Source organism: Chiloscyllium punctatum, chromosome 7, assembly GCF_047496795.1.
Source record: "Chiloscyllium punctatum isolate Juve2018m chromosome 7, sChiPun1.3, whole genome shotgun sequence".
In the NCBI taxonomy this organism is placed as follows: Eukaryota; Metazoa; Chordata; class Chondrichthyes; order Orectolobiformes; family Hemiscylliidae; genus Chiloscyllium; species Chiloscyllium punctatum.
In genome coordinates, this window is record NC_092745.1 from 56,321,265 (window position 1) to 56,344,099 (window position 22,835).

The window sequence follows — 22,835 nt, forward strand, 5'->3', positions numbered from 1 at the left end:
AGCAGTTCAGGCAGCATCCAACGAGCAGCGAAATCGATGTTTCGGGCAAAAGCCCTTCATCAGGAATAAAGGCAGTGAGCCTGAAGATCCTGATGAAGGGCTTTTGCCCGAAACGTCGATTTCGCTGCTCGTTGGATGCTGCCTGAACTGCTGTGCTCTTCCAGCACCACTAATCTAGTATCCTGCAGATGGGGGAGAGGTCGTTCATAGTGAAGCAGAGGGAGGATGTTCAAGGGAAAACATATCTTACTGCAGATATGGGGAGGGGGTGTTGAAGGTAAATATCTTACAGTAGATATGGGGAGGGCATGTTGGGGGTAAATATCTTACAGCAGATATGGGGAGGGGATGTTGAGGGGGTAAATACCTTACAGTAGAGAAAGGGGGAGTTGTGGGAAAAATATCTTCCAGAAGATAATGAGATAAGTGTTTGAGGGAAAAATATCTTACAGCAGATAGGTGGGGATAAGAGTTGAGGGGAAAATATCTTACCAGTAGACCAGGGGATGGAATAAAGAGGAGGGCAATAAAGCACATTGCACTTGTATGGGTTAGACACCAATTCTTCCCCTGAGGGTAAATCCTGAGGTTGCTGGGTGGGAGTTTATTTCCATTAACTGCGTTCTTGTAAGTGCCTAACAGGACTGTTTTGCTGTGTCTCTCTGATTGCACTGCTGTCTGTATGTGACTGTTATGTAGTGTGTTTGTCCCTACACCAATGTTAGCGATAATCTGGCTTTGTCTCTCCCTCTCTGTGCTTCTGGGTTGGTGTCTCCCTCTATCTGTCTGCCTCAGCATGTCTCTCTCAGTCATTCTATCCGCATTTCCTTGGATTTCTGCCCTGTCAAATATTAATAATTTGCCTGAGTACACCCCCTTCCCCTCCGCAACACCCCCCAGCCCCAGTGATGTCGGTCTATTTCTGTGTCCCACCTCATGCCTGCAGACCCCTCTCTCGGTTTCTGCTCGTGTCTTTCCCTCTGTCAGCAACTTGCATTTGTACACGGAAACACCCGCAGGCGCTTGTCAGAACAATAACTCGAGAGACAGATGAAGAGCAATTGGAGAGAGTCTCAGCCATGACTGCAGGTTCAGACTGAGACATTGGAAGAATGGACAGCATTTAGAACATAGAACATAGAACAATACAGCACAGAACAGGCCCTTCGGCCCACGATGTTGTGCCGAACTTCTATCCTAGATTAAGCACGTATCCATGTACCTATCCAAATGCCGCTTAAAGGTCGCCAATGATTCTGACTCTGCCACTCCCACGGGCAGCGCATTCCATGCCCCCATTACTCTCTGGGTAAAGAACCCACCCCTGACATCTCCCCTATACCTTCCACCCTTCACCTTAAATTTATGTCCCCTTGTAACACTCTGTTGTACCCAGGGAAAAAGTCTCTGACTGTCTACTCTATCTATTCCTCTGATCATCTTATAAACCTCTATCAAGTCACCCCTCATCCTTCGCCGTTCCAACGAGAAAAGGCCTAGCACTCTCAATCCATCCTCGTACGACCTATTCTCCATTCCAGGCAACATCCTGGTAAATCTTCTCTGCACCCTCTCCAAAGCTTCCACATCTTTCCTAAAGTGAGGCGACCAGAACTGCACACAGTACTCCAACTGTGGCCTAACCAAAGTCCTGTACAGCTGCAACATCACCTCACGACTCTTGAATTCAATCCCTCTGCTAATGAACGATAATACACCATAGGCCTTCTTACAAACTCTATCCACCTGAGTGGCAACTTTCAAAGATCTATGTAGATAGACCCCAAGATCCCTTTGTTCCTCCACCTGACTAAGAACCCTACCATTAACCCTGTATTCCGCATTCTTATTTGTTCTTCCAAAATGGACAACCTCACACTTGACAGGGTTGAACTCCATCTGCCACTCCTCAGCCCAGCTCTGCATCATATCTAAGTCCCTCTGCAAACGACAAATGCCCTCCTCACTGTCCACAACTCCACCTATCTTCGTATCATCTGCAAATTTACTGACCCACCCTTCGTCTCCCTCTCCAAGTCATTAATAAAAATTACAAAGGCATCTGGGTGGGTACATGAGCAGGAAGGGCTGAGAGAGATATGGGCCGGGTGCTGGCAGATGGGACTCGATCGGGTTGGGATAGCTGGTCGGCATGGACGGGATGGACCGAAGGGTCTGTTTCCGTGCTGTACATCTCTATGACTTGAAGTGCTTGATGACTTAATTCGGGAGGTGACTGCAAACAGGGAGCCCTCACCCCCCACAAGGTCGGGGCGGAGGAGGGATTGACAGTGCAAGGTGGGGAAGGAAAGGGGAGTGGCATGCAATGCTAACTCTTCCAAAGAGATAGCACAGAGCTGATAGACTGAATTGCCTATTTCCATCGCGTAACGTTTTACGCCGAAATGGTTTGCAGAGCGTGTGTTTCTCTTCGCTGAAGGACCCAGAGAGGCCATTCAACTCCTTCGACACGCACCGCCATCCGATTCAATCATCGGAAATCAGTCTCTGTCCACCCTAGCTTCCCCTGGTGCACTGGCAGTGTCCCTACCTCTGAGCCCAGGAGCTCAAGTCCCGCAGGGGGAGGAAATCTGCCCGTCCTTCACTTGGTCCGGCCTACGTGTGACTCCAGACCTACGCTACATTACAGTCACATACAGACCCCTTAACTGCCCTCTGGGTAATTAGGGATGGTCAATAAACACTGCCACAGCCAGCAGAGCCCACCCCCCCTGAAAATAAAAGCCCCCTGCCCGCTCCAGAGACATCCAAACAAGTTAATTAAGAACATCTACCCCCACCTCCACCCCCTCCCACCCCCCCATCTTGGTTCCCCTATTGTAGCAGACAAAGGTCTGATGAAGGGCTTTTGCCCAAAACGTCGATTTTACTGCTCCTCGGATGCTGCCTGATCTACTGTGCTCTTCCAGCACCACTAATCCAGAAAGGTCTACCACCCTGACTATCGAAATTTTCAGTTGACTCTCTGCATTTTTAAATGGTGGTGGGGGGGTGGTGGGGGGGAGTGGTTTGGGGCAGACAGGATGGTGGGTGTCTAGATTTCCACAACCTTCTGAGTGAACACATCCTGGCCCCTATCTCCTCGGAAAGCTGGCTCTAACGTTCAGGTCTGACCCCCCTTTTCTCCGAAAGCCTCCCCGAGAGAAATCGTTTCTCTCCACAACCCACAACCAAACCCTTCGGTCACCTTCGAACGGCGTGACACAATTACCACGTGTGTGCCTCTCTGCGTTGCTTTTTTTTAACGCGCCATCTTCCTCCACATTTTTAAGGTGCCCTCCTTGGCAATGGACACAGTAGATGAAGGGTTTGGAGGGATATGGGCCGGGTGCTGGCAGGTGGGGCTAGATTGGGTTGGGATATCTGGTCAGCATGGACGTGTTGGACCGAAGGGTCTGTTTCCGTGCTGTACATCTCTATGACTTTATTCTGTGCCTCAGTTTCACTGCGTGTGTTTCTATTTGGCTACATTTTGGATTGTCTCCCTATTTTTCAGGTTACATCTTCCGACATACCCACGTGTCTCCCTCCAACGCTGAACTGCCTGTAGGTGCCTGATTTCCAGCACTTCAACTTTAGTGGCTGCACCCTCTGTCACCTCAGCCCTAAACTCTGAATTGCTATTCCTCAATCTCGTTAGCTCTCTCTCCCTCTTCCTTCCAGCTATTGCTTCTGACCTGACCCTTTGCTCAGGTTTTGGCCCTGCCATGTGGGTGCTCAGATTTCCATTGATGGTCGCTCCTGTCAATTACTCTGAAGAGGCTTCCCTGTGTTAAGTCACCACCTAAATGCAGTTGTTTGCAATGCAGCTTTGGTTTGTTATCTCTTTATTGTACATATGAGGGACCGTCTTTTCAAAAAGTGTCTTTCCTCATTCTGGACAAACCATTTCAAAACGTTTGTTCGATCGCCTTATTCTTCAGTAGGAACACGTTAGCGACAGCTCAGGATGATGACAGCAACTCGTTGGGGTCCCCAGCTTCATGGCTCTGAGGAAGAAGTTGACATCAGCTTGAAACGAATTTCATGAAGATATTTCCAGGAATTGTTTCTTCTCGATTCTCATTCCTATTATTAGGATCCGAGAGAGTCGAATCTCAGCAAATTCATCAACTGAAGGTCTCAGAATTAGATTAGGTCCTATTGACTGGGGCCGACCAGGGACTAACCTCATTTTGAAACTAGTGATTGATGAGAGTTGGGTTCAATCTCACACTGGGGACTGACTGGGACAAATTTCACAGAGAGTCCAATAACTGAGTGCTGATGGGAGATCATTTCACGTCAGGCTCATTAACTGGGGGCTGATAGGACCTGACCCCCAACCTGATCCTATGAATTACTCCTGTGTTAGGTCACTACATAAATGAAGATTGTAAATCTATGGAGTCCCCTGCCCAGTAGAGTGGTCAAGGTTTCCTCACTCAATGTTTTTAAAGCTGAGATAGATACGTTTTTGAACAGTAAAGGGACTAAGGGTTATTGTGAGTGGGCGGGTTAGTGGAGAGGAGTCCACGAAAAGGTCAGCCATGATCTTATTGAATGGCAGAGAAGGTTCGAGTAGCCAGACGGCCTACTCCTGCTCTGAGTTCTTACGATACAGGCCCTCAGCCCAGTCTACTGGAGACTGATGGGGGTTAATCTCACATGGAGACTGAAACTAGCCCATGCTCCCAAACTTTAGGCATCGCATGCCGGGGGGGAAGTACAGGGAGGACTTCCTTGTGACTCTGCACCAGAACCTATCGGCCATTAACAGGACCACCAGGCAGCAGGCAGTGGAGGGGTGTCATGGCTGCCAAATATCTGCCCCCTCTTCCACAGCAATGTTTGCGCCTGGCTATCTTTGAAGAGGGAGCACAGTGTACACCCATGGTCTCAGTGCTGTCAGAGAGAGAGAGAGAGGTGGGGAGAGTGCTTTCCCTTCCCTTCCAATTCCATTTTGATTTAGCCCTTTCCCCCTCTCCCTCACCTCTGATGGTCTGCACTGGCCTTAATGTCATGAGTGTGATGCTGGAAAAGCACAGCAGATCAGGCAGCATCCGAGGAGCAGGAGAAACCACGGTTTGGGCAATGCCTTTAGCGGGACTGACAGGGGAGTGTTGCATCCTGCACCCTTCAACAGGGGCTAATTTCAGATCGAACCTATTGATTGAGGACCCCTGATGGGGCTTGGCTCATCCTGTATACACGGACTGGGTGGTCTAACCTCACACAGAGTCCATCAACTCAGGATGGACTCATACAGTCATAGAGATGTACAGCACGGAAACAGACCCTTCGGTCCAACCCGTCCATGCTGACCCAGATATCCCAACCCAATCTAGTCCCACCTGCCAGCACCCAGCCCATATCCCTCCAAACCCTTCCTATTCACATACCCACCCAGATATCTTTTAAATGTTGTAATTGTACCAGCCTCCACCACTTCCTCTGGCAGCTCATTCCATACACGTACCACCCTCTGTGTGAAAAAGTTGCCCCTTGCGTCCCTTTTAAATCTTTCCCCTCTCACCCTAAACCTATGCCCACTTTGGACTCCCCCACCCTGGAGAAAAGGCCTTGCCTATTTATCCTATCCATGCCCCTTACACTTTTGTAAATCTCTGTAAGGTCACCCCTCAGCCTCCGACTCTCCAGGGAAAACAGCCCCAGCCTGTTCAGCCTCTCCCTACAGCTCAAACCCTCCAACCCTGGCAACGTCCTTGTAAATCTTTTCTGAACCCTTTCAAGTTTCACAACATCTTTCCGATAGGAAGGAGCCCAGAATTGCATGCAATATTCCAACAGTGGCCTAACCAATGTCCTGTACAGCCGCAACATGACCTCCCAACTCCTGTACTCAATACTCTGACCGATAAAGGAAAGCATACCAAACACCTCCTTCACTATCCTATCTACCTGCGACTCCACTTTCAAGGAGCTATGAACCTGCACTCCAAGGTCTCTTTGTTCAGCAACACTCTCACATCCCAAGACTGGGGACCGAATGGGTTTGATCTAATTCGGGACGTCTCTGTTGGATGGATGAGCTGGACCGAGAAGCTCAGTGAGTCTGAATAAAGGTAAAATACTGCAGATGCTGGAAATGTGAAATTTAAACGGAAAATGCTGGAGAAGCTCAGCAGACCTGGCAAGGATGGTATTAAACTGGGAAAGAGTGCAGAAGAGATTTACAACACGTTGCCAGGACTCAAGGGTCTGAGTTAGAGGGAGAGATTGGACAAGCTAGGATTCTTTTCTTCAGAGTGTAGGAGACTGAGGGGGAGGTGGGGGAATCTTGAAGTATATAAGATCATCAGAGGCATGGATAGGGAGAATGCATTCAGTCTCTTCCCCAGGGTTGGGGAATCGAGGGCATCTGTTTAAAGTTAGAGGGGAAAGAATAGAATGGAACTTTTTGTTTTACACATATGGCAGGAACTGCCAGCGGAAGTGGTTGAGGCGGGTACATTAACAACATCTAAAAGGCATTTGGACAAATACATGGGTAGGGAAGGAAGGATATCGGCCAAGTGCTGGAAAATGGGGTTAGCAGGGGGTGGACATTTTGGTCAGAGTGGACCAAGTTTGGGCTGAGGAGCTGTCTCTATGCTGTAGGACTCAATGAGAAACTCAGCAGGTCTGCAGGCAGCAGCGAAGGCAGGAACATGCTCAATGCTTTGACTCCGATGTCTTATTAGTTTCTCTGTCGGCAAATTAGATCCTTTTCTTTCTCCTTTTCAGGCATTCATTCCCATCTCATTCCTCACCCCTCCACAGTCAGTAGCACAAACCCCACCATTCCGGAACCCCATTTTCGTCCCGAAGAGTCAAAGCTTAACTCCAAACCCAACCTCAGCTTCAGAAAGCAGTCAAAGTAACAGGAGCTTGTCAAGAGTACAAGAACCCTGGGAGACTTTAAGCTGGGCACGTGACGGAAAAAAAAAAATCAACCAGGACGAGGATTTCATAGAACGCTCTCAGGATACTTTCTTGACACAACGTGTTCCACAGACAACCAGAGAGTAGGCGATACCAGACCGAGCATTGTGCGCTGAGATAAGATTAATTAACACCTTCAGTAAAGGCACCACAAGGGAGCAGTGATCATAATCAGGGTACGTACATCCAGTTGGAAGGAGAGAAGTCTAGGTGCAAGTCCAACATAGTCAACTGAAAGAAGAGCAGGTCAGGCAGCATCCAAGGAGCAGGAGAATCGACTTTTCGGGCATGAGCCCTTCTTCAGGAGGAGCCTTGATTCCTGAAGAAGGGCTCATCCCCGAAATGTCGATTCTCCTGCTCCTTGGATGTTGCCTGACCTGCTGCGCTTTTCCAGCCACACATTTTTCGGCTCTGACCTCCAGCATCTGCAGTCCTCACTTTCTCCTCAACTGAAAGAAGGACAATTATGAGATAATGAAGGCAGAGCAAATAACATTGATGACTTCGGTGAAGAAAGAAGTCAATAGAAACAAAGATGCTGGCATTTGAGGGATATTACAGAAAACAGTCAGTCAGTCAGCTTCCCACCCAATCCCAGAGGGAGGGAGGGGGAACGGACAGTGTCTGACCCACTGTCCCACCCTGTCCCAGAGGGAGGGAGGGGGAACGGACAGTGTCTGACCCACTGTCCCACCCTGTCCCAGAGGGAGGGAGGGGGAACGGACAGTGTCTGACCCACTGTCCCACCCTGTCCCAGAGGGAGGGGGAACGGACAGTGTCTGACCCACTGTCCCACCCAGTCCCAGAGGGAGGGAGGGGGAACGGACAGTGTCTGACCCACTGTCCCACCCAGTCCCAGAGGGAGGGAGGGGGAACGGACAGTGTCTGACCCACTGCCCCACCCAGTCCCAGAGGGAGGGAGGGGGAACGGACAGTGTCTGACCCACTGCCCCACCCAGTCCCAGAGGGAGGGAGGGGGAACGGACAGTGTCTGACCCACTGTCCCACCCAGTCCCAGAGGGAGGGGGAACGGACAGTGTCTGACCCACTGTCCCACACAGTCCCAGAGGGAGGGGGAACGGACAGTGTCTGACCCACTGTCCCACCCAGTCCCAGAGGGAGGGAGGGGGGGGAAAGGACAGTGTCTGACCCACTGTCCCACCCAGTCCCAGAGGGAGGGAGGGGGAACGGACAGTGTTTGACCCACTGTCCCACCCAGTCCCAGAGGGAGGGAGGTGGGGGGAAAGGACAGTGTCTGACCCACTGTCCCACCCAGTCCCAGAGGGAGGGGGGGAGGGAAAGGACAGTGTCTGACCCACTGTCCCACCCAGTCCCAGAGGGAGGGAGGGGGAACGGACAGTGTCTGACCCACTGTCCCACCCAATCCCAGAGGGAGGGAGGTGGGGGGAAAGGACAGTGTCTGACCCACTGTCCCACACAGTCCCAGAGGGAGGGGGAACGGACAGTGTCTGACCCACTGTCCCACCCAGTCCCAGAGGGAGGGAGGGGGGGGAAAGGACAGTGTCTGACCCACTGTCCCACCCAGTCCCAGAGGGAGGGAGGGGGAACGGACAGTGTTTGACCCACTGTCCCACCCAGTCCCAGAGGGAGGGAGGGGGAAAGGACAGTGTCTGACCCACTGTCCCACCCAGTCCCAGAGGGAGGGGGGGAGGGAAAGGACAGTGTCTGACCCACTGTCCCACCCAGTCCCAGAGGGAGGGAGGGGGAACGGACAGTGTCTGACCCACTGTCCCACCCAATCCCAGAGGGAGGGAGGTGGGGGGAAAGGACAGTGTCTGACCCACTGTCCCACACAGTCCCAGAGGGAGGGGGAACGGACAGTGTCTGACCCACTGTCCCACCCAGTCCCAGAGGGAGGGGGAAAGACAGTGTCTGACCCACTGTCCCACACAGTCCCAGAGGGAGGGGGAACGGACAGTGTCTGACCCACTGTCCCATCCAGTCCCAGAGGGAGGGAGGGGGAACGGACAGTGTTTGACCCACTGTCCCTACCAGTCCCAGAGTGGGGGGGGGGGGATGGAAGGACAGTGTCTGACCCACTGTCCCACCCAGTCCCAGAGGGAGGGGGGGAAAGGGCAGTGTCTGACCCACTGTCCCACCCAGTCCCAGAGGGAGGGGGGAAAGGACAGTGTCTGACCCACTGTCCCACCCAGTCCCAGAGTGGGGGGGGGGGGGGGGGGGGTGGGGATGGAAGGACAGTGTCTGACTCACTGTCCCACCCAGTCCCAGAGGGAGGGGGGGAAAGGACAGTGTCTGACCCTATGACCTACCCAGTACCTCTCCAGTGACCGGCAGTTACAGAATACCTGGCTGGGTGGGTTGTCCTTGGAGGAAAGGTTGCAGCAGCTCTCGAGTTTTGAAGGTGACTTACTGAAACATGTCTGATCCTGATGGGTGTTGTCCGGCGGATGGGGAGAGGATGTTTTGTTCTGCGGATGAACCTGGAACTGGGGGGGGGGGGGGGCACTGTGAAAACTAAAGGGTTGCCCATTTAAGACAGGAATGGATCTTCTTTCAGTATCCCTGCAGTGTGGAAGCAGGCCATTTGGTCCATCGAGTGCACACTGACACCCGCCCCCTGCTGGAAAGCATCCCACCTGGACCCACCCTATCCCTGTCGCCCTGAATTCCCTGTGGCTTAACCCAGCCGGCCTGCACGGCCCTGTGGGAGTTAGCACGGCCAACCCACCCGAACCTGCACATCATTCGGACTGTGGGAGGAAACCAGAGCAAACCCACGCAGATGTGGAGAGCGTCCGTGTGGAGAGCGTCCGTGTGGAGAGCGTCCGTGTGGAGAAGGTCCGTGTGGAGATTGCACAGTCGCCTGAGGCTGGAATCGAACCCAGGTCCCTGGCACCGAGAGGCAGCAACGCTAACCACTGAGCCACCATGACAAGCCAATTGCTCTCTCCGTCCCGAGCTCTGGAACTGTTCTCCCGAAAAGGCAGAGGCAGATGATTGAATGCTGTCAAAACCATTTAGTAATCTACGCTGATCGGGGAAATATGATCACGGGGGGTGGGGGAACGGGTCTAACGGTCTACCCAACTCCTAACGCACGTTCTACGGCGATCGAGGAAGGGATACCAAGGCAGACAAAGTCTCCCAGTTTTATTTTGGAGTCCGCATTATCACACGCGCACACAGACAGATGCGTACAGATATAAAAACAAGTCTATAATAAATACGACTGAGGTACATTGGCACGCCCGCAGTCATTTGACCCACCTCTCCGAGTGGCAGGTCCATCGTGCGGGCAACGCCAGCCCGGTGTGGCACCAGAGACTGGCAGCAGGAGAAAGCAAGGGCTGGTTCGACCCTCTCCAACTCAAATCCAAACTGTTCTCCCCACCCCTGCCCCCCCCCCGGTTGGCCACTGGATTGTCCCATTGACGTCGCCACCTCACACGCTTCCCCCACCCACCCACCCCAGTCGGTCAGGGAGGTGTGTGGGAGGGTGGGCAGGGTGCCCAGAGGGTCAAGGTGAAGAACCAGTCCCATCTCTCGTGCCCCTCTCTCTCTCTCTTGCCTCTGCGCTGCCCAGCTTGACTGAGGGCAAATGGGAAGGGGGTTGGGGGGGGGGGGGGGGGGGGGGGTGCAGTAGTCACCGCACCCTCCTTCCCCCCAACCCCAAGAGGAAGGGCCGCAGGGCGGTGACAGGGGTGGGAGGCATGGGCTAACCCACCCATACGGGTTGAGGCTCGGGTGAGGGAGCTCCAATTGATTTTACTGGGTTGGGGGGGGGGGGGGGGGGGGTCATGGTGTACCGGCTGGGGGAGGGGTTGGTTCATCCCCAGGCAGATACAGGAGGGGGACGCCCTCGCTGGTGTATCTCGGGGACAGTGAAGGAGGGTAGATACCGAGTGGGGAAGGGGAGTCACCCTGGCTGAGTTATCCGGGCGGAGGTATGGAATTGGTGGGGCTGGAATTTCCAGGCCACACTCATTCCCCTTCCCGGGTCCAGATACCGGGAAGCTTTCCAACCAACCCCCCCCCCCCCCCCAGGTCACTGAAAAAACCGAGAACAGTGAGAACGCGCTGATAACGGCGTAACTCCAACACTCTCGAACTCAACATGGAGGACTTCCACCTCCAGCCAGTTACTAAAACATAATGGTCATCAAATTCAGCAGCATCAGGCAGGGTAAGGGGCCAGGGGCCAGGCACTCTCCCTGAAGGGGGGAGGGGGAGGCAGGGGGACAGGAAGAAAGAACAGTGTCTGACCCCACTGTCCCACCCAGTCCCAGAGAGAGAGGGGGGGGGGGGGGGGGGAAAGGACAGTGTCTGACCCACTGTCCCACCCAGTCCCAGAGGGAGGGGGAAAAGGACAGTGTCTGACCCACTGTCCCACCCAGTCCAGAGGGAGGGGGGAAAGGACAGTGTCTGACCCACTGACCCACTGTCCCACCCAGTCCCAGAGGGAGGGGGAAAAGGACAGTGTCTGACCCACTGTCCCACCCAGTCCCAGAGGGAGGGGGGAAAGGACAGTGTCTGACCCACTGTCCCACCCAGTCCCGGCGGTGGGAGGAGGGGGGGGTAGGAGTGTGTCTGACCCACTGGATACTAAAGAGCTGGAGTTACTGGAGGCAATATTTTACCGAGACCCTCGGCCCACCATGAACTCAGCGGGTCTAAATTACACCCTAACTGTGCAAAGTACAATGTTCATTCAGCAGTCTAAGGATAGCTCACTGGTTAATGATATATGCAGCAGTACCTTTCCTTTCCTCAGCAGAGCGTGGATCAATCCCTAACTGTGTTTATTCTGCGAGGGGCGAGGGTCCCTCACTTTGCGAACACTCAGACCTCCCGGTGTGCCCCAAGTGGTCAGGGCTGTTGGCAGCAAACCCTAGAGAATGGGTGCCGATCCCGCAGGCTGGGAGAGGAAGGTGGTGAACCCACTAGGACACGCTGCCAGCTGACTGGGACGGGAATTGCCCACCGAGGGGACGGTGTCGGTGCTTATCCCCAGCAGGACAACTAACCGTGATCCCCTGTAACCCCCCCCCCCCCCGGAGAGTTCCTCACCCTTTACGTTGGGGTGATGGGGTGGTGGTCGCGGGGAGGGGGCAGGCGAGCAAGTGAACCCCGTCTACACCCCTACCACCCAGCAACCCACCCCATACCCACCCCACGCCCCTCCCCCCGCAGCGTGGGTAGGGTCGCCTTTTAGATTGTACCTGGGTGGGGGTGGGGGTTCCCTTGTCTATGATACAGAGCTGAGTACCTTCGGTGGGGGGGGGGGGGTGTGGGGGAGGAGGGACTGGGTGGTGGGGATAGCAGAGTCGAGCTGGGGTGAGTGCAGGGATGGAGAGGAAGGGAATGGGATGGGATAGGTTCCCCCACTATCCCCCTCCACCCCCCCCACTCATCTCCCCCCTCTGACCCGAGATGGGGCCGGTATCTACAAAGGCCTAATAAAGAATTGTACGATGGAGCCTCCATGTTCCCGCTTCCACCCATCACCTCGCCCCCATGGGTGGGGAGGGGGTTTCCCCCTGAGGCAGGCCTCTCTCTCTCTCTCTCTCCCCCCTCCACACCCCTACAGGCTGATGCTGCGGTGGTGCTTGAAGGGGAAGGAGCCCTGCGCGGCCTCCCGGCCTCCAGGCTCACATCGTCACTGTCCAGGCTCAGGGCGTCCGACAGCTCGCCCAGGTGCTCCACGGAGTCAAACTTCTGCAGATCCGAGGCGATGGTCTGGAAGCTCAGCACCGACAGGTTGTCCGAGGCCTGGGGCGGGGGCTGGGGTAGGGCCTGCAGCCCCTTCTCCTCCTCCTCCTCCTGCTCCTCCTCCTGCTGCGCCCCCGGCAACGGGTAGGCCGAGGGCTTGCCCACCACCAGCTGCTGCTCCCTCTCGGGGTAGGCCGGTGCAGCCTCGGCCCCCACTGGGGAGGCCCGGCGACAGACCAGCCGCGTCAGCCTCCGGGCGTGGATCTGCTCGCTGATCTGCTCCAGGTTACGCAGCGCCACCGAATACCGGGTCTTGGCCTGGGACACCTGCTTCTCCACGTCCGTCACCTTGGTCTTGTGTTCCTGAGGGGGGGGGGTAGGAGACACACGGTAGGGGTAGGGTGGGGGAGGTGAGGTACGTGATCAGGGGATAGAGGCGACGGGGAGAGTGAGGGGTGGGGAATGGGGCACGAGAGAGGGGCGCGGGGAGAGAGGGGGGCATATGGAGCGGGATGGGAAGGGGTAAGGGCAGAGTGGTTTGGTGGTGGAGAAGGGGTGGGTGTATGGGATGAGGAGGGTAAGGGGAGGTGGTGTGGGTAGGGGGGGGGGAACAGCATGGGTGGGTGTGGGGGTGGTAGATGACAGGGTGCACAGAGCCGGGGGAGGGGGGGGGGGGGTGGTGGAAAAGAGAGAGCGATATGAAGATAGAGTGAGTGATAAAGTAAGGAGCGAGAGAGAGATCACATTTCAGCTTTAAGATTAGAGTGGTGCTGGAAAAGGGTGATGAAGGGCTTATCCCCGAAACATCAATTCTCCTGCTCCTGGATACTGCCTGACCTGCTGTGCTTTTCCCATGCCACATTCCACCTTTGACAAACGTTCCCATCCGGCAAAAGGTCATCGAGCCAATTTTCTGTTTTTCTCTCTCTCTCTCCCTCACCTACCCCCCTCCCCTCCCCTCCCCCCTCCCACGGACATGGCCTGGCCTGCTGCGAAATCCCCACTTTTATCTGCCTTCTTCCAGATTTGTCGCCTCTGTGCTCTGTTTGCTTCGGCGATGCTGTGGGGACAGAGGGCTGAGCAATCTCAGACACGGGCCAAGGGGGAGATTGGGGCCCTTTGGCTAGGCCTGAGATAAGGAGTCGTGTGTCTTGGGTTGCGTGAGTTGGGGGGTGCGAATGAAGAATATTTTGGAGTTCCCTTGCCCCCCCCCCCACCCTCCCTCCCACCAAGGGGCTGTGGACGCTCCATCGTTGGGTGTACTTAAGACAAGGTTTGGACGGGGGGGGGGGCGCGGTGGGAAACACAGATAGATTTCTCCTCCCACTCTCCCCCCACTGCACAACACCTTGACTCCAGTAGTAGGGGGACATAGGAAAAGGTGCAGGAGGACACGATCACCACACTTACAGCTTCAGCAGGAATGTGCAAACAATAGCTGGGAAAATTCAGGACCTGCCCTCCGGATCTGAAATTGGCGGGAGTCTCAGAGATAGAGAGAGAGAGAGAGACAGAGAGAGAGAGAGAGATAGAGAGAGAGAGAGACAGAGAGAGACAGACAGACAGACAGAGAGAGACAGAGAGAGAGACAGAGAGAGAGACAGAGAGAGAGACAGAGAGAGAGACAGAGAGAGAGACAGAGAGAGAGACAGAGAGAGAGACAGAGAGAGAGAGAGAGAGAGAGAGAGAGAGACACAGAGTCCTCCCCCCCCACTCATGGATCCAAAAATGACGATGTAGAGGAGCCGGTGTTGGACTGGGGAAGACAATGTTAAAAAACCACACAACATCAGGGTACAGTCCAAGAAGTGTCTCAGGACTGGGATACAGACAGAGTGTAACCTCACACCTGTAATACTGTGCCTGAGCTGAGATATCACCCTTTTTGTTTTAATAAAACCTCAGGTTATCTCGAGAATGTGACTTGAGAGACAATTCTCTGGGAGTTGCTTATTAATGAACTGAAACCTGCAACCCATTCTAAAAGATGAAAGACTTAACGGAAACCTAGGTTTGGGCAGAAGTGGGGACTGCAGATTCTGGAGTTATCAGAGTCAAGATGAGAGTGGGGTGCTGGAAAAGCACAGCAGGTCAGGCAGCGTCCGAGGAGCAGGAGAATCGACGTCTCGGGCGTTCTTGATGAAGGGTTCCTGCCTGAAACATCGATTTCCCTGCTCCTCGGATGGTGCCTGCCCTGCTGTGCTTTTCCAGCACCACTCTCATCTTGACAGCAATCTAGGACTGTTCAATGCTGAAAAAGTGTTGCTGAAAAGCGCAGCAGGTCAGGCAGCGTCCGAGGAGCAGGAGAATCGACGTTTCGGGCATAAGCCCTTCTTCAGGAATTTCAGCTCTGATCTCCAGCATCTGCAGTCCTCACTTTCTCCTCTTGGACTGTTCAATGTATTGCTTCAGTTGCATGACACTGTGCTATAAATTCTGGATCTTATGACCCTGCTGCACAGCTACCCAATGAAGGAGCAGCGCTCCAAAGCTAGTGCTTCCAAATAAACCCTGTTGGACTATAACCTGGTGTTGTGGGATTTTTAACTCGATCTAAATAGGTCAGAGAGCGAGTGGAGATGTGATCGAGATGTGAAACCTGATGAGGGACACAGATGAGGCAGACATTTCACATCATTGGAGGGATCATTGACTCGGGGGTCCCTAGATATAAGATATATGTGGAAATCTTAAGAGGGGACGTGAGGATTTTTATTTTCACCCAGAGTTAGGAATCTGGAACTCACTGCCCGTGAGGGGATCAAGCCCTCATGACGTTGGAGTAACATTTGGATGTGCAGTTGGGGTGGTCCCAAGGACATACTGGGCTACACGCTGGAAAACGGGATGAGAATACGGGTGGCATGGTGGCTCAGTGGTTAGCACTGCTGCCTCACAGCGCCAGAGACCCTGGTTCAATCCCTGTCTCAAGCGACTGTCTGTGTGGAGTTTGCACATTCTCCCCGTGTCTGCGTGGGTTTCCTCCGGGTGCTCCGGTTTCCTTCCACAGTCCAAAGATGTGCAGGTCAGATGGATTGGCCATGCTAAATTGCCCGCAGTGTTAGGTGAAGGGGTAAATGTAGGGGAATGGGTCTGAGTGGATTACGCTTCGGCGGGTCGGTGTGGACTTGTTGGGCCGAAGGGCCTGTTTCCACACTGTAAGGAATCTAAGTAACAGTGAGGTGGTTGTTTGGGACCTGCGCAGACCCCAGATGCCGAAGGACCTTTTACTGTGTTGCAAGATCTCTGTGACCCCAGTCTCTGTCTCCCACACTAACTCAGTCGAGAGTGTGGTGCTGGAAAAGCACGGCCGTTCAGGACAGCATCCGAGGAGCAGGAGAATCGACATTTCGGGCATGAGCTGTTCATCAGGAATGAGGCTTGTGGGCTGGGGGCTGAGAGATAAATGGGATGAGGGGGTCAGGTAGCTGGGAAAGTGATGGTTAGATGAAGGTGGGGGAGATGGTGATAGGTCAGAGGGGAGAGTGATGGACGGGTCTGGAGGGCGGTGCAGAGTTGGAGGCTTGGGACTGGGATAGAGTGAGGTGGGGGGGGAGGGGGGGAAATGAGGAAGCTGTTGAAATCCACATTAATCCTGTGTGGTTGCAGGGTCCCAAGATGGAATATGAGGTGTCCCTCCTCCAGGCGTCGGGTGGCAAGGGTTTGGCGATGGAGGAGGCTCAGGACTTGCATGTCCTTGACGGAGTGGGGAGGGGGAGCTGAAGGGTTCAGCTACAGGGCGATGGGGTTGGTGGGTGGGGTGTCCCAGAGATGTTCTCTGAAATGATCCACAAGAAGGGTACTGATGTAGAGGAGATCACACTGGGTACCACGGATGCAGTAGATGGCATTGGTGGAGGTGCAGGTAAATTTCTGATGGATGTGGAAGGATCCCTTGGGGCCTTGCATGGAGGTGAGGGAGGGGGTGTGGGCACAGGTTTTGCAAGTCCTGCGGTGTAAGGGGAAGCTGCCAGGAATGGAGTGTGGCTGGTGGGGGGGGGGGCGTGGACCTGAGGAGGGAGTCACGGAGGGAATGGTCTCTCCAGAATGCTGATAGAGGTGGGGAGGGAAGTATATCTCAGATGGTGGGGTCTGTTTGGAGGTGGTGGAAGGGGCGGAGGATGATGCGTTGTATGCGGAGGGTGGTGGGGATGAAAGGTGAGGACCGGGGGAGGGGGTTCTGTCCTTGTTGCGTTGGGAGGTGTGGGCTTCAAGGACAGTGGTGGCTTGATGTGGAAGAGATGTGCTGGAGGGCATCATCAACCACGTGGGAAGAGAATTGCGATTGTGGAAGAAGGAGGCCATCTGGGACTTTGAGTGGAATTGGTCATCCTGGGAACAATTAGTGCAGAGTCGGATGAATTGGAATAAGGGATGGTGTGTTTTTGTTTTTACAGGAGGTAGGGTGGGAGGAGGTGTAGTCTAGGTAGCTGTGGGAGTCGTGGGCTTGTATATGTCTGTGGTTAGTCAGTCACCAGATGGAGAGGTCCAGGGTCCTGATGTTGTACCCAGTGTGGTCTCCTCTACATCGGGGCAACAAGACCCCTTTGTGTGTGTGCGTGTCCTCACTGTCCCCTTGCTGTCGCCAAACTAACTCAGTAAATAAATTGCACAATCTACCTCCAGAATCTGGTTGAACTGGCTTCAGCTCGAAGTAGGGCTTGGATTTGATGATCACCCTTTGAGGGACTTCTGCAGCTCCTGCACCCGGTCCTCCGCTTCCTGGCACATCTGGGTGACCCGCTGGTGCTCCCGCTCACTCTCAACCTCTCCTCCTCCGCCTCATTCACCTGGCATGGCACGGGCAAGGGTACACAGTGAGCTGCAATATGCCAGGGCACAGGAGATCACACACACACAGAGACACACAGACAGGTGCGCGCGCACGCACAGACAGGCACACACACAGGCACACACACACACAGAGACACGCACACACACACACAGACAGACAGACAGGCACACACACAGACAGACAGACAGGACACACACACACACACGAAAAACAAACAGACACACAGACAGGCGCACACACACACACACAGACAGGCGCACACACACACACAGACAGGCGCACACACACACACACAGACAGGCGCACACGCAGGCACGCACACTCTCAGACACAAACACAATCACCGATGCACACACACTCACAGGCACACACTCACAGGCACACATCCCTCAGCCAACACTCTTCCAGGACCAGGCCAATCGGCCCAACACGAATCTCCTAGCTTGAGGACAGTGAAGCAAGATACTCAGATCATAAGGGATGGCCGATGGGTGCCCCTCTGCTGTGGTGCCAATGGATTAGATTAAAATCCTCCCTGACTCAGTGTGAGGGGCAACCAGTGCACACTCCCTCCCTGTCCTGTCCCAGTGCGAGAGGTCCCTAGTGCACACCCTCCTACCCTGTCCCAGTGCAAGTGTGACTAATCTTCTGGAATTTTTTGAGAATGTAACCCTGAAGATGGATGAGGGAGATCCAGTAGATGTAGTGTACCTGGACTTTCAGAAAGCTTTTGATAAAGTCCCACACAAGAGGTTAGTGAGCAAAATTAGGGCACATGGTATTGGGGGCAAAGTACTAACTTGGATTGAAGGTTGGTTGGCTGACAGGAAACAAAGAGTAGTGATAAATGGCTCCATTTCAGAATGGCAGGCAGTGACCAGTGGGGTACCGCGGGGATCAGAACTGGGAACGCTGCTTTTTACAATATATATTAATGATATAGAAGATGGTATTAGTAATAACATTAGCAAATTTGCTGATGATTTTAAGCTGGGTGGCAGGGTGAAATGTGAGGAGGATGTTAGGAGATTACAGGGTGACCTGGACAGGTTAGGTGAGTGGTCAGATGCATGGCAGATGCAGTTTAATGTGGATAAATGTGTGGTTATCCACTTTGGTGGCAAGAACAGGAAGGCAGATTACTACCTAAATGAATCAATTTAGGTAAAGGGGCAGTACAAAGAGATCAGGGTGTTCTGGTACACCAGTCAATGAAGGTAAGCATGCAGGTACAGCAGGTAGTGAAGAAGGCTAATAGCATGCTGGCCTTCATAACAAGAGGGATTGAGTATAGAAGCAAAGAGGTGCTTCTGCAGCTGTACAGGGCCCTGGTGAGACCACACCTGGAGTATTGTGTGCAGTTCTGATCTCCAAATTTGAGGAAAGACATTCTGGCTATTGAGGGAGTGCAGTGTAGGTTCACGAGGTCAATTCCTGGAATGGCAGGTCTACCTTACGCTGAAAGACTGGAGCGACTGGGCTTGTATACCCTTGGGTTTAGAAGACTGAGAGGGGATCTGATTGAGACATATAAGATTATTAAAGGATTGGACACTATGGAGGCAGGAAACATGTTTCCGCTGATGGGTGAGTGCCGAACCAGAGGACACAGCTTAAAAATACGGGGTAGACCATTTAGGACAGAGATGAGGAGAAACTTCTTCACCCAGAGAGTGGTGGCTGTGTGGAATGCTCTGCCCCAGAGGGCAGTAGAGGCCCAGTCTCTGGATTCATTTAAGAAAGAATTGGATAGAGCTCTTAAAGATAGTGGAGTCAAGGGTTATGGAGATAAGGCAGGAACAGGATACTGATTAAGGATGATCAGCCATGATCATATTGAATGGTGGTGCAGGCTCGAAGGGCAGAATGGCCTACTCCTGCACCTATTGTCTATTGTCCCCAGTGCACACCCTCCCCACCCTGTCCCAGTGCGAGGGGTTCCCAATGCACACACCTCCCAGCCCTGTCCCAGTGCGAGGGGTAACCAGTGCACACACTGTCCGCACCCTGTCCCAGTGTGAGGGGTCCCCAGTGCACACCCTCCCCACCCTGTCCCAGTGCGAGGGGTCCCCAGTGCACACCCTCCCAGCCCTGTCCCAGTGCGAGGGGGTCCCCAGTGCACACCCTCCCCGCCCTGTCCCAGTGCGAGGGGTCCCCAGTGCACACCCTCCCAGCCCTGTCCCCAGTGCGAGGGGTAACCAGTGCACACACTGTCCGCACCCTGTCCCAGTGCGAGGGGTTCCCAGTGCACACACCTCCCAGCCCTGTCCCAGTGCGAGGGGTAACCAGTGCACACACTGTCCGCACCCTGTCCCAGTGTGAGGGGTCCCCAGTGCACACCCTCCCCACCCTGTCCCAGTGCGAGGGGTCCCCAGTGCACACCCTCCCAGCCCTGTCCCAGTGCGAGGGGTCCCCAGTGCACACCCTCCCCACCCTGTCCCAGTGCGAGGGGTCCCCAGTGCACACCCTCCCCACCCTGTCCCAGTGCGAGGGGTCCCCAGTGCACACCCTCCCAGCCCTGTCCCAGTGCGAGGGGTCCCCAGTGCACACCCTCCCCGCCCTGTCCCAGTGCGAGGGGTCCCCAGTGCACACCCTCCCAGCCCTGTCCCAGTGTGAGGGGTCCCCAGTGCACACCCTCCCCGCCCTCTCCCAGTGCAAGGGGTCCCCAGTGCACACCCTCCCTGCCCTGTCCCAGTGCGAGGGGTCCCCAGTGCACACCCTCCCTGCCCTGTCCCAGTGTGAGGGGTCCCCAGTGCACACCCTCCCTGCCCTGTCCCAGTGCGAGGGGTCCCCAGTGCACACCCTCCCTGCCCTGTCCCAGTGCGAGGGGTCCCCAATGCACACCCTCCCTGCCCTGTCCCAGTGCGAGGGGTCGCCAGTGCACACCCTCCCTGCCCTGTCCCAGTGCGAGGGGTCCCCAGTGCACACCCTCCCCACCCTGTCCCAGTGCGAGGGGTCCCAGTGCACACCCTCCCCGCCCTGTCCCAGTGCGAGGGGTCCCCAATGCACACCCTCCCTGCCCTGTCCCAGCGTGATGGGCCCCCAGTGCACACCCTCCCTGCCCTGTCCCAGTGCGAGGGGTCCCCAATGCACACTCCCCTCTGGGGGTGTGGGGGGGGTGATATGGGGGAATGGGTGGGGAGATGGTGGGGAGCGTGGTGGAAGCAGGAAGGGGGTTGGGGGGATGGCGTGTGACAGGGAGGGGGTGTGTGGTGAGACCCATGGGGGGTTGGGGGAGGGGGTGAGACAGGGAGGGGAGATGGGGTGAGACGGTGGGGGTGACGAGAATTGTTCTTTCCCAAGGGGGGGCCGTAGGGTGTGAGGGTGGGGTTACCTTGGAGGTAGCGTGGTTCAGCATCTCCTGCCACGTGGGGTCCAGCCTGTTGCGGTCCGCCATCAATCCTTGCTCAGCCACGTAGACCATCTCCCGGGCAGCGTTGTGCATACTGACCGCTCTCTCGTACCGTAGAGCTGCTCTCTGGGTCTCCTGCTGGGCCTGCACCGCACGGGAGAGACATGGAGGGGAGAGATGAGGCTCAGTCACAGCACACACCCACCTAAACACCCACAAAAATCTCCAACGCACCCCTCAATACCACCCAAAACCCCACACCCCGCCCCAAAACCCATCCCACCCAAACCCCAAAACCCCACACCCCACCCCAAACCCATCCCACCCAAACCCCAAATCCCCACACCACACTCCAAACGCCACCCAAACCCCAAATCCCCACACCAAACCCCAAATCCCCACATCCCACCCCAAACCCATCCCACCCAAACCCCAAATCCCCACACCACACCCCAAACGCCACCCCAAACCCATCCCACCCAAACCCCAAATCCCCATACCACACCCCAAACCCTCCCACCCAAACCCCAAATCCTCCCACCAAACCCCAAATTACCACCTGAAACCCATCCCGTCCAAATCCCCACATCCCACCCCAAACCCCAAATCCCCACACCCCCACCCCAAATCCATCCCAACCAAACCCCAAAACCCCACACCCCACCCCAAACCCTCCCGCCCTAAACCCCAAATCCCCACACCCCACCCCAAACCCTCCCACCCAAACCCCAAATCCCCACACCCCACCCCAAACCCTCCCACCAACCCCAAAACCCTACACACCATCCCAACCAAACCCCAAATCCCCACACCTCACCCCAAACCCTCCCACCCAAACACCAAATCCCCACACCCCACCCCAAACCCTCCCACCCAAACCCCAAATCACCCCACCTCACCCAAAACCCTCCCACCCAAACCCCAAATGCCCCCACCCTACCCCAAACCCTCCTACCCAAACCCCAAATGCCCCCACCCTACCCCAAACCCATCCCACCCAAACCCCAAATCCCACCACCCTACCCCAAACCCATCCCACCCAAACCCCAAACCCATCCCACCCAAACCCCAAATCCCCCCACCCTACCCCAAACCCATCCCACCCAAACCCCCCACTCACCCCAAATAACTCTCATCCGAACATCCCAAGCCAACCCCCCCCCCCCCCCCCCCCCCCAAGTGCCCAACCTCCATTTTATACCCCCCTCCCAACCCCCCAACACAGACTGACACAAACCCGCACCAGGGAGGGGGGTGCAAGTGGCCAGTCATAGATCCAGGGTCACTGGGTCATAAGGTCAGACGTACGACAGAATCCTGGAAATGCACAAACTTTGCATCAGGTGTTGTCCCTCTCTCTCCCACTCCACACCCCCCGCTGACTCTCCCCAAGGGGACGCTCCCCTCTCTCTCCCCCACTCCGCCCACCCGCTGACTCTCCCCAAGGGGACCCTCCCCCTCACTCTCCACTCCACACCCCCCGCTGACTCTCCCCAAGGGGACGCTCCCCCTCTCTCTCCCCCACTCCGCCCCCTGCTGACTCTCCCCAAGGGGACCCTCCCCCTCTCTCTCCTTCCTGAAGGTGCTGACTCTCCCCAAAGGGACACTCCCCCCCTCTCTCCTCTGAAGGTGCTGGACTCTCCCCAAGGGGACACTCCCCTCTCTCACCCCCCCCGAATGTGCTGACTCCCCCCAAGGGGACACTCCCCCTCTCTCTCTCCCCCTGAAGGTGCTGACTCTCCCTAAGGGGACACTCCCCCTCTCTCTCCCCCTGATGGTGCTGACTCTCCGAAAGGGGACACTCCCCCTCTCTCTCCCCCTGAACGTGCTGACTCTCCCCAAGGGGACACTCCCTCTCTCTCTCCCCCTGAACGTGCTAACTCTCCCCAAGGGGACACTCCCCCTCTCTCTCCCCTGAAGGTGCTGACTCTCCCCAAGGGGACAATCCCTCTCTCTCTCTCTCTCTCTCTCTCCCCTCCTGAGGTGCTGACTCTCCCCAAGGGGACAGTCCCCCTCTCTCTCTCTCCCCCCCTGAGGGTGCTGACTCTCCCC

At 55.4% G+C, this 22,835-nt stretch overlaps 2 protein-coding genes across 2 annotated transcripts in view; both read right to left on the reverse strand.

Annotated features, from left to right (window-relative positions):
* lamc1 (laminin, gamma 1) overlaps window positions 1–22,835 on the reverse strand; it is a 481,608-nt gene that overhangs the window by 42,902 nt on the left and 415,871 nt on the right. The window lies entirely within an intron of this gene.
* LOC140479667 (SH3 domain-binding protein 5-like) overlaps window positions 12,393–22,835 on the reverse strand; it is a 46,681-nt gene continuing 36,238 nt past the window's right edge. Inside the window, 7 exon segments of the mRNA XM_072573617.1 lie at window positions 12,393–12,540; window positions 12,543–12,999; window positions 17,257–17,278; window positions 17,280–17,319; window positions 17,322–17,396; window positions 17,399–17,426; window positions 20,766–20,927. Coding sequence (XP_072429718.1) covers window positions 12,509–12,540; window positions 12,543–12,999; window positions 17,257–17,278; window positions 17,280–17,319; window positions 17,322–17,396; window positions 17,399–17,426; window positions 20,766–20,927 — 816 coding nt within the window. The 3' untranslated portion in view covers window positions 12,393–12,508.